This window comes from Entelurus aequoreus, linkage group LG12, assembly GCF_033978785.1.
Source record: "Entelurus aequoreus isolate RoL-2023_Sb linkage group LG12, RoL_Eaeq_v1.1, whole genome shotgun sequence".
Taxonomy (NCBI): domain Eukaryota; kingdom Metazoa; phylum Chordata; class Actinopteri; order Syngnathiformes; family Syngnathidae; genus Entelurus; species Entelurus aequoreus.
The window spans coordinates 28,544,556-28,556,951 of record NC_084742.1 but is presented as its reverse complement, the minus strand read 5'-3'; the positions used below and the strand labels follow the sequence as shown (position 1 = coordinate 28,556,951).

At 40.0% G+C, this 12,396-nt stretch overlaps 1 protein-coding gene across 5 annotated transcripts in view; it reads right to left on the bottom strand.

Annotated features, from left to right (window-relative positions):
• Positions 1-12,396, bottom strand: part of LOC133661868 (sodium/calcium exchanger 1-like) — a 166,440-nt gene that overhangs the window by 37,219 nt on the left and 116,825 nt on the right. For all 5 annotated transcript variants that reach the window (XM_062065408.1, XM_062065407.1, XM_062065406.1 and 2 more), the window contains one exon: positions 10,661-10,853. In XM_062065408.1, the coding sequence (XP_061921392.1) occupies positions 10,661-10,853 (193 nt within the window). The remainder of the gene's footprint in view (positions 1-10,660; positions 10,854-12,396) is intronic.

Sequence of the window (12,396 nt, the reverse complement as noted above, 5' to 3'; positions counted from 1 at the left end):
AGAGCACTCATGCCATATTGACAATCTTTAATTGATGTTTTTGCAGTAAATCCTTAAAATAGCACAGTGCTTCTTTTATACAGGATCTTTGACACAGCATAACCCATTATTTGTGTTTGTATTGCATGTACTGTAGTTATTTGGTGAGGTACAGTACAAATTGTACAGTATGACAGAGCCTAGCATTGACATTTTAAACAAACAAGTCTTTAATTTCCTGAAAATGTGGACCCTGAGACATTTTAGTTGGACAGCCCATGTAAACTGTATGAAGTAAAGTGCAGTTTGTCCAATGGCACTTGAAATGGCTGCCTATGAAGAGGCTGTGTCACGCCAATTTTCTTCCCATCACAAAAACCTTCCTAACCCCCATTTACTTCCGGGGTCATTTCCGCTTACGTCATTGACAGCGATCGATAGCACTTCGTTTGACTCTTTTTTATAATACAGCGTTAAAAAAACGTCTGAATTATCAACAATAATGTTGATTTAAAGTACAGACATTTAACATTATATATTAATTAATATTACTGAAATGTTTCAACAATAATGTTGATTTAAAGTACAGACATTTAACAGTATTATATATTAATTAATATTAGTGAAATGGTTTCAACAATAATGTTGATTTAAAGTAGTACAGACATTTAACAGTATTATATATTAATTAATATTTTTTGCACGTTACCACGAAGACAGAAGTTCGCAGCAGCGGCCCTAACACTCCGCTTGAAATGTTGCGAAGCCTGCTGGTGTTTGACATAAGTCCCCTGGGACAGATAAAGACGAATATCATCCAGTGACACCACCATTTTCAGGAGATTTGGATTTATCGATCGCTGGCAATGACGTAAGAGGAAATGACGTAAGTAAGAGGAACTGACGTAAGCGGAAATGACCCCGGAAGTAAATGGGGGTTAGGAAGGTTTTTGTGATGGGAAGAAAATTGGCGTGACAGCTGCCTATGAAGACACAAGAACACACACACACGCACGCACGCTGAGCGATGTGAAAAAGAGGATGACTTAAGCTCCTTGTAGCGCTAATTGTGACACTAGGAAATAAAGCGAGCGAGGGACAGCAGAAGAAAAAGATGGCGACATCTTTGCCAGACAACAGGGTGAACAATGGAAGAGACAAAAGGTAGCAGAGATGCTGAGAGTAATTACTGTGCTCAGAATGTGTTGTCGCATTCAGACATGACAGCAAAAAACCTCAAAGAGAATATTGACTAATTTTAAGTACTGCAATGCTCCATTTTTCCTCTTCACTATTTTCCCCCATATCTTTATGTCTGCTCTATTTAATAGACTCAAAGGGAAGGGAAAATATGAAGACGTGCACAACGGATTTATGTGCATTATCATTATTATTAAATGACTGTGTTGGACCTGCAATGAGGTGGCGACTTGTACAGGGTGTACACCGCCTTCCGCCCGAATGCAGCTGAGATAGGCTCCAGCACCCCCAGCGACCCCGATGGGACAAGCGGTAGAAAATTAATGGGTGGATAGACCCCAAAATATCTCTCTACATCGTGACAATATATCACATCATATATCTTGTCCATTCCTTTTTATTTTAGTATTGTATATGTATGTTTCCTAAATTTCTGTGTACATTTTAATTTTTTATTTCTAAGTATTGTAAAGCTGGGCTCGGGGTTGGAGTTGGGGTTGTTCTATCATTTTTGTTTCCAGACTGATTAACAAACAAAGTTATTTTCAAAACTAAAAAACTAAATAAAAACAATTGTATAGTTAAATGTTTATGTTGATGAGGTGGTCCTGCTTCACCACGTTCTTATTACTATAAAGGGCCAGCTGAAGTCGACATCGGAATACATGGACATCGCCGTCCGTTTATGCTAAACAAAAAGAGCAAACTGGTTTTGGTTTCCATCCATCCATCCATCCATTTTCTACCGCTTATTCCCTTCGGGGTCGCGGGGGGCGCTGGAGCCTATCTCAGCTACAATCGGGCGGAAGGCGGGGTACACCCTGGACAAGTCGCAGCCTCATCGCAGGGCCAACACAGATAGACAGACAACATTCACACTCACATTCACACACTAGGGCCAATTTAGTGTTGCCAATCAACCTATCCCCAGGTGCATGTCTTTGGAGGTGGGAGGAAGCCGGAGTACCCGGAGGAAACCCACGCAGTCACGGGGAGGACATGCAAACTCCACACAGAAAGATCCCTTGGTTTCGATTAGCGTTTTATCTTCATAAAGAGGCATATTTTTAACATTGTATATCTTCTTCTCTCTAATAGTGCATACAAATGCTGTTAGAATGCATTCTAATAAATGGCACGCTGTGCTTGTTTGTGAGCAATAGCAAACCCAATTGATTAAACTAATCAACACTGTCAAAGATGGAAATCAGCTTCTTATACTTATTATGGGCCTGAATGGGTCAATGCAAACGCCCATTCACATGCTGCTAGGCAGCAGTGAATGGGCACTTGCAATGCAAGCAGCCCATATTATTATTGCTCATACTTAAAACTTTATTATTATAGTTACGCACATTTCTCTTACGATTAATGCGAGACGGATCGGCCAACGAACCTCCACATATGTTACACTGTCGGAAATGTCTCGTTCACGCCGATGGCGGAACTTTTAGTTGGGAATATTTCGTGTTACCATGGCGACGCTATTCACAAATTTTTAAAAAATGGGCCAATTTAATGGGTGCATACCCTTTTAATGGAGGATTGCTTTGAGACAAACGCCAGAAAGACAAGATTACCTCCTCTTGTAGCTCAGCCATATTTTCACGTAGCTTGGGGCTTAACGTCTCATTTTGTCCACACACTGTCTACTTTAACCCTGGCTAAAAAGTTTTTACGTCCAATGGTTGGTTTTGGCTGGATGGCCATCGGAAGGAGGTGAGAGCCATCAGGGTTTTCCCATTAAAGCGGATGGCGTACACTCTAATTTACTAGAGGGTAAAAGCACAGAAAACACGTTTTTGTTTCGGTGAAAACGTTGACACACATGTCCTCTCTCAAAAAATGTCACTTTTATGGAGGTCATGTGTCTCATTTTGCTTTTGTTGGCCCTCAAAGCCAATTCAGTCTCTCTTTGACTCCAATGTTAAATGTCGGCTCTAAAAAGCACAAAAACACAAAAATTCACATTTTCCTACTTGCTCTAACTCGACCATTCTTCCATTTATTGGAAATCTGAGAACACCGGAACGTTTCCCAAAGCCTTGAGGTGCTCGTGGTTTTTACGAAAAGGCGATATCTCGAAGCATTTGTCCACAATCAGACTTCGTTCGGCATGAACTTTTTCTGTCTTTCAACACATCTTACATACATTGTGTAATAGTGACAATTACATGAAGTCCTGTGAGGTCACGTGACAGCCCCTTCTCTCAGGCACACAACATTGGCGGACTGCATGGCCATTCATCCATCCATCAATTTACTACCGTTTGTCCCTTTCGGGGTCGCGGGGGGTGCTGGAGCCTATCCCAGTTGCACACGGGCGGAAGGCGGGGTACACCCTGGACAAGTCGCCACCTCATCGCAGGGCCAACACAGACAGATTCACACTCACATTAATGTTAGCATGCTAATATTAGCATGTTTTAGTTTCCTATATTCAAACACGGTGTTACTGTTCAAACTGTGTGTAATGTTGCAGTGGCCAAAAATATTAAATATACTGGTTAAATAAAACCTCTGTCTTCTTTTTAATGAATACTTAGGCCTGATACACTACTGGATTTCAATGTTGGTCATTATGTTGGTATGTTGTTTTTTTCTGAGGTGGTACTTGGTGAAAAAAGTTTGGGAACCACTTATGTAATGCATAATCATGACATGTGTGCAGGTTGTCAACGAGAAAAGGGTCAAATATATAAAGCACACACGCACACACACACACACACGCACACACACACACACACATTCACACACAGGCATGCATGTGCACAGGATGTACATCTCTGGGGAATCTGACTTGAAAGGACAATTTTTTATGAGCATCTTGGGGTTCATCACCCGACTTTTGGTGACAAGAGGAGGAGCAGGCGGCAAATATTTAACACTTGTGCATGCACACATGCACACACGGCCGGCCACGCACCCACACCTCTCTTCCACAAAACATCTCGCCAAAGGGAGAGGATGCTTCGCTGCTTCACGCTCACAAGCGCACAAAGCTGTGGTCATCCCGCTCGGATGTTACGTCCCTTTAGGGGGCATCTAATGACCTCTAAGAGTCCGGCATCGCGCTTAAAATAACGGTTGGCTAATGTGGCAGATTATTTACAGTACATACATACTGTAGAACCAAAACTGACAGGATACGGAGAAACATGCTAAATGCTAGCTATGCTGTCGCCCCACAGCAGGGCTGACAAGTGTGCAGTCCAGGGGGCATTCATGGCCCACAGCTTGCTTTTAATTGGACCATGGCTTATTTTAAAAATAGATGAATAAATAAAACTTTTCCCGCAACCCCGAGAGGGACAAGCGGTAGAAAAGGATGGATGGATGGAAATAAAAAGTTTGGAAAGAAGGGAAAAGTGAATATTTCATTATAGCACGCTAAAACGAATACCTATTAACTTTAACTTTGTCACTGATTAGCACTTTGAGATTTTTCTGGAATGTAAAGTGGAATACAAAAAAATATATATATTAATATGACTACAACACTAAGCTGACATGTAAATGTAGCCATTTTTGTTAAATATTTAATTTAGCATATCTTTATTTAGTTTTTTGTGTGTTTAATAACTGAACGGTGAAGAATATCAAAGAATGTCCTTCAATGGTGGAACAAGTTTGGACATTTCGACCAATAAAGCCAATATTTAAAATTATTAACATAGAATAAAAACAAGGTGCTAATAGTTTCTTGTTATTTGAACAGCATGCTCAAGTGTTTTAATTAATTTCTTTCTTTGTGGGAAATGACATTTCCAGTTTACTAATTAGAAACATTTTTAATCAAGTGGAAAAGAAACACAAGAAGTACACTGATTCTAATCAACATAATAGAAAAGGATGCTCAAGGACAATCAGAACTTTTAGTGTTTTGTTTTAGTAATGAAATCCCATTTTAAAGTTTTGCACTTGTCATTTTTTCATCGTCTATTAAACTGGCTTCCTATTTCTGTACACAACTTGCCCACATTAATGTGCGCTTAATGACCAGAGTACAGAAAACAACATTTACCCTACAGGGGTTTCCAACTAACGGTCAAATGAACCAACTTTTGATGGTATCTTCACATTCTACTTTGCCTATAATTAAAAAGGCGGCATGTGTTTTAAGTATGTACTATTTCAAAACTCAGTATTAGGGGAAATTGAAATGGAAGGAATTCTTAAGCAGGGTAGCAGGATACGAGCTGCAGCAATTACCACATCCTATTAGTTTCTCCATCCACACTTCTATACTGTTTAGTAGCAATGTGTAAACAACCACTCAGCAAGTGCATGGTACACTTACTAGCTGTATTGACAATGCATAGATTTTCATAATGGTCTTCTGCCATCTACTGGAATAAAAAGTCAGTACATTTGACATCAAATTAAATTAAATGAATTTTGATACAGTTGGAAAAAAATATTTTACTGTGCCTATAGATACAGTTAAACATTTACAAGCAGTTCGTGCTACAGCCACTGGTCAAAAAACCAACATCAAATAATGGTATCAAAAACGTATCTTTTCCCCCAACTTTGGTGGTTTGTAAGCAAAAGTGTAATTTCTATCTCGCCAATCTTCCAGCGAAAAGGGAGCTTATATGTGTGTATACAGTATATATATATATATATATATATATATATATATATATATATATATATATATATATATATATATATATATATATATATATATATATATATATATATATACATACATATATATATATATATATATATATATATATATATATATATATATATATATATATATATATATATATATATATATATATATATATATATATATATATATATATCTGTCAAAAATTACCTTTCCCCTTACTTTGGAGGTTTTGTAAGCGAAAAGTGTACAAGTTCTCAGTTCTTTTTCCTCGCTCAAAAAAAGTCAATTTTCTAACTTTTATCTCGCCAATCTTCCAGCAACCTCGAAAAGGGAGCTCATTCAAACAGACAGCGCAAACATAGAGACGTGACAAGTAAACACAAGCATTCTGCACCAGTGACAGAGGGATAGAGGGAGAAGGGGAGTCTGGACAGTGATTCATGATGGGAGGGTTTGTGCTCCAGAAGCTAAATTGCTTTGCCGGTAAGTTCATCCACACTGAGAAAGATGGACGGGTGGAAGGATGGATGAATAGATGGTTGGATGCATATATGGATGGATGGATAGAAAAATACAAGGGAGGGCTTGTGAGGGAAGAAGAGTAGGGATGTTTCAAAATGTAAAGGACGTCTGGTATTAAACAATAATTATTATTACATGAACATGCTTGAACTCACTGCTGACAATTTACATTTCAAATATAGCAAACACTTCAGCAGCTCGCTTGTCCTCCCGAAGGAGCGAGAATGCACTTTACGGAAGAGCGCACTTGTGAGATGATGACAAGCGAACACTAGAGATGAGGGGAAAAAACGAGGAAGAGCTCATGGGATATTTATAATGAAGCAAGATTTTAAGATCCCTTAAAACTCCCCAAAGCAACACTCGATGGCGTGGAAGAAATGGCAGCGCACAAAAAAATTAGTGGACAAATACAATATGTGATATATATGTGACTCCCTACTTGTCAAAATGCATTTTTAAGCTGTCAATTACACACCAAGGCAATAGGTAAGTAAGAAAGTCATTTGTGTAAAAAGCTCTCTATATATATATACAACTATAGCCATCCATCCATCTATCCATCTATGTAAATAATAATAAATGGGTTATACTTGTATAGCGCTTTTCTACCTTCAAGGTACTCAAAGCGCTTTGACAGTATTTCCACATTCACCCATTCACACACACATTCACACACTGATGGCGGGAGCTGCCATGCAAGGCGCTAACCAGCAGCCAATGCAAGGGTGAAGCGTCTTGCCCAAGGACACAACGGACATGACTAGGATGGTAGAAGGTGGGGATTGAACCCCAGTAACCAGCAACCCTCCGATTGCTGGCACGGCCACTCTACCAACTTCGCCACGCCGCCCCTGTTTAATAAATTCCTAAAATGCTGTAGAAAAAGGTCAAAGTTAAACACACAATACAAACACATATATGACTAATAGAATGCTAAAATATTACGACAAACCACCTCAAAAAACTAAACATAATTTTACATTATTTTCGCAGACTAAAAGAATGTACATGAAAATAAATTATGTGGGATTTGTAATATTAAGTATGAATGATAAAACACTGAATATATATATATATATATATAAATATATATATATATATATATATATATATATATATATATATATATATATATATATATATATATATATATATATATATATATATATATATATATATATATATATATATAAACATATGAACGTCTCTCCACCTCTTCACTTCCCAGACGACCGTCTCGAGATCGATTTTTTACAATAAAGCAAAATGCAACAGTTGTGCAAAAAACAGGGCAAAACATGAATGCAAAGGACAAAAATCACCCATATTATAATTGTTAGAAAAATTCTGTGTAAGTTATCACACAACTCTTATGCTTAAACCTAAAAATGTTTGAACCTGACAATAATAGTCCATATAATATCACTTTTCTGCAGAACAGAACTTTGTTTCAGAAATCTGCTTTAGTGTCCCTCCCTGGTGCTCACGTCTCAGGCTGGCAGCTGTAAACAAACCCCGCCTACTCTGCTTCTTGTCTCATCTGCTTATGGAGCTGATGTGACGTGGGTTACCGTAATAACCCAAATCTCACTTAAAAGCGCAAATTCCAACTATTGGAACCTTCCCACCTTCACCAGTGGTTATTCATCCCACTCCTTGGGAGCCCAATATTCCACCACCCAACCCCCATTCCCAAAACAAGAATCAAGCATCGAGAACAAACTTGCTACCTAGACCTGAAACCAATTAACAGCAAAAAACGAGAGTTTACTGTATTATTCTTTGAGATGAGAAATAGATTTGGCTCTGGTGTGTGCATAAAAGACACAAAAAACAAAAAGGCAGTTCAAGTATGTTTAGCATTAGATATTAAGAAATAATGTATTATTAATATATTCCAAGTTATGTAAAGATTTGTATTTAGTATAAATAATCACATATGAACAATAAATAAAAAGACTACACTGACAACTACGTTCAATCCAATATGTTCAATAGTCGTGTTTGTATTCCAAATAATGTCCAAAGTTCATAAAAAATGGTAAAAAAATATATATATGATAGGTCCAATCAATCAATCAATGTTTATTTCTAAAATTATTCCTAAATCACAAGTGTCTCAAAGGGCTGTACAAGCCACAACGACATCCTCGGTACAGAGCCCACATACGGGCAAGGAAAACTCACCCCAGTGGGACGTCAATGTGAATGACTATGAGAAACCTTGGAGAGGACCGCATATGTGGGTAACCCCCCCCCCCCTCTAGGGGAGACCGAAAGCAATGGATGTCGAGTGGGTCTGACATAATATTGTGAAAGTCCAACACATCAGCGAAAGTCCAGTCCATAGTGGGGCCAGCAGAAACCATCCCGAGCGGAGACGGGTCAGCAGCGTAGAGATGTCCCCATGGACAGACTAGCGGTCCACCCCGGGTTGGGAGCAGAGTAGAAAAGAAAAGAAAAGAAACGGCAGATCAACTGGTCTAAAAAGGGAGTCTATTTAAAGGCTAGAGTATACAAATGAGTTTTAAGATGAGACTTAAATGCTTCTACTGAGGTAGCATCTCTAACTTTTACCGGGAGGGCATTCCATAGTATTGGAGCCCGAATAGAAAACGCTCTATAGCCCGCAGACTTTTTTGGGGCTCTGTGAATCACTAATAAGCCGGAGTTCTTTGAACGCAGATTTCTTGCCGGGACATATGGTACAATACAATCGGCAAGACAGGCAGGAGCTTGACCGTGTAGTATTTTATACGTAAGTAGTAAAACCTTAAAGTCGCATCTTAGGTGCACAGGAAGCCAGTGCAAGTGAGCCAGTATAGGCGTAATATGATCAAACTTTCTTGTTTTTGTCAAAAGTCTAGCAGCCGCATTTTGTACCATCTGTAATCTTTTAATGCTAGACATAGGGAGGCCCGAAAATAAAACGTTACAGTAATCGAGACGAGATGTAACGAACGCATGGATAATGATCTCAGCATCGCTTGTGGACAAAATGGAACGAATTTTAGCGATATTACGGAGATGAAAGAAGGCCGTTTTAGTAACACTCTTAATGTGTGACTCAAACGAGAGAGTTGGGTCGAAGATAATACCCAGATTCTTTACAGAGTCGCCTTGTTTAATTGTTTGGTTGTCAAATGATGACTTTGAATATGAACAATGTATGATCCTGTAACTACTTGGTATCGGATTGATACCCAAATGTGTGGTATCATCCAAAACTAATGTAAAGTATCTAACAACAGAAGAATAAGTGATTATAGGGGAAAGAAAAGAGTTGGTTATCCCCAACCAATTCAAAACCGCTATGCCACTTCAGCACTGATTGAACAAGTAAACAAAACATAATAAATACGTATAAAGTATAAATAAACAAACGTTTTTTTTAGACATTATATGTTTAGGGAAAAGGTGGGGGGGTGTGGGGGGGGGGGGGGGGTGGGGGGCTGGTAATCCCAACATCTGCGGTCCCCTCCAAGGTTTCTCATTGTCATCCCATTGGGTTGAGTTCTTTCTTGCCCTGATGTGGGATCTGAGCCGAGGATGTCGTTGTGGCTTGTGCAGCCCTTTGAGACACTGGTGATTTAGGGCTATATGAGTAAACATTGATTGATTGATTGGTTTGAAGTGATGCTAAATTAGCAAATATCTCTATGGGCTTTTGAATCGACACAGCCGCGATGCTGCTGAACTTAACTATTACAAAGAACATATTGACTCACTGCTGAATTAAAGTTTAGCAAAAACAAAGTATTATTCATCAGGCAATTCAGCCCATCAAAGTAGGACAACAAAACAATGTTGATGATCAGCTACTGAAGTGACTGGTCGCCATAATCGCGTGACCTCACCTTTAGTTAAAGTACTAATGATTGTCAAACACACACTAGGTGTGGTGAAATTATCCTCTGCATTTGACCCATCACCCTTGATCACCCCCTGGGAGGTGAGGGGAGCAGTGAACAGCAGCGGTGGCCACGCCCTGGAATCATTTCGGTGATTTAACCCCCAATTCCAACCCTTGATGCTGAGTGCCAAGCAGGGAGGTAATGGGTCCCATTTTTATAGTCTTTGGTATGACTATGCCAGGGTTTGAACTCATGACCTACCGATCTCAGGGCAGACACTCTAACCACAAGGCCACTGAGCAGGTGGTTAGATTAGTGGTTGTGGCTCTAAACAGCCGCATAGTAGGTTTTGCCAGTGGCTGGCCCAGGCTGTGTATGTGATGCTATGCGTTACATACTCCAACTTGCTCAGGTTTATGGGGCCTCCCTCAGGGTGGGTGGCCATACCAATGACATCACTGACTGTGTTCATACTCACATGGTCTCGTCGTTTTGGAACTCCAGCTTGCCAGCTGCCAGCTCGTAGTCCTCGCCCCCTCTGGCAGTGCCGTCCAACGTTCGGTAAGGGACAGCCACCAGGCCCCGGGCGCCAGATGTCCTCAGCACCTTCACCTCCATCACACCCACGCTCTCGCTCACTCGCTGACTGGCCATCTCAAAGGTGAAAATACCTGAGGAGGAAAAGGGGGAGGTAGAAAAAAATACACTGTAAGCTCCCCCACGACTGTACCACCCTCCCTCTCTTGAGGAAACAGTAATAAAACGCCCCCACATGACACTGATACTCTCCCCAGGTGTGGGACAAGTTATGTAAGGCTCGTTAAGCAAGCTTTGATGACATCCCAACAGTGATGATGCCACACTGAAACTGTGTCAGATGCAAGATACAAATTATGATATGTCCAGTCTATTGCAGCACCAAGCAAACAATCGGAAAATTCCCGTCATATCAATTCCTAGATATGGTCGAAACTATTTAAAGTGCACTACGCATAATAAACGCAACATTGTTAATATTGCCACTACGGATAATCTTAACAAAAACTCGTCAAAACAGCCCAATACCTATAATATGGGCTTTTTAAACATAAGATCATTGTCTCCCAAGGCGTTATTGGTTAATGAGGTCATTAGAGACAACAATCTTAACGTCATTGGTCTTAGCGAAACCTGGCTCAAACCGGACGAATTTTTTGCGCTCAATGAGGCATCTCCTCCTAACTATACGAATGCGCATGTTGCCCGCCCTCTTAAAAGGGGAGGGGGTGTCGCACTAATATACAATGAAAATTTCAACCTTACCCCTAACCTAAATAATAAATATAAATCGTTTGAGGTGCTTACTATGAGGTCTGTCACACCGCTACCTCTCGACCTGGCTGTTATCTACCGCCCCCCTGGGCCCTATTCGGACTTTATCAGTGAATTCTCAGAGTTCGTTGCTGATCTAGTGACGCACGCCGACAATATAATCATAATGGGGGACTTTAATATCCATATGAATACCCCATCGGACCCTCAGTGCGTGGCGCTCCAAACCATAATTGATAGCTGTGGTCTTACACAAATAATACATGAACCCACGCATCGCAACGGTAATACAATAGATCTAGTGCTTGTCAGGGGTGTCACCACCTCCAAAGTTATGATACTTCCATATACTAAAGTAATGTCCGATCATTACCTTATAAAATTTGAAGTTTTGACTCTTTGTCAACAAGCTAATAATAATAATAACTGCTATAGCGGCCGCAACATTAATGCTGCCACAACGATGACTCTTGCTGACCTACTGCCTTCGGTAATAGCACCATTCCCAAATTATGTCGGCTCTATTGATAAACTCACTAACAACTTTGACGATGCCTTGCGCGAAATTATTGATAGTATAGCACCGCTAAAGCAAAAAAGGGCCCCTAAAAGGCGCACCCCATGGTTTACAGAAGAAATTAGAGCTCATAAATTATCATGTAGAAAACTGGAACGCAAATGGCGCGCGACTAAACTTGAGGTTTTCCATCAAGCATGGAGTGATAGTTTAATAACTTATAAACGCATGCTTACCTTAGCTAAAGCTAAATACTACTCAAATCTCATCCGCCTCAACAAAAACGATCCTAAATTTCTGTTTAGTACAGTAGCATCGCTAACCCAACAAGGGACTCCTCCCAGTAGCTCCACCCACTCGGCAGATGATTTTATGAATTTCTTTAA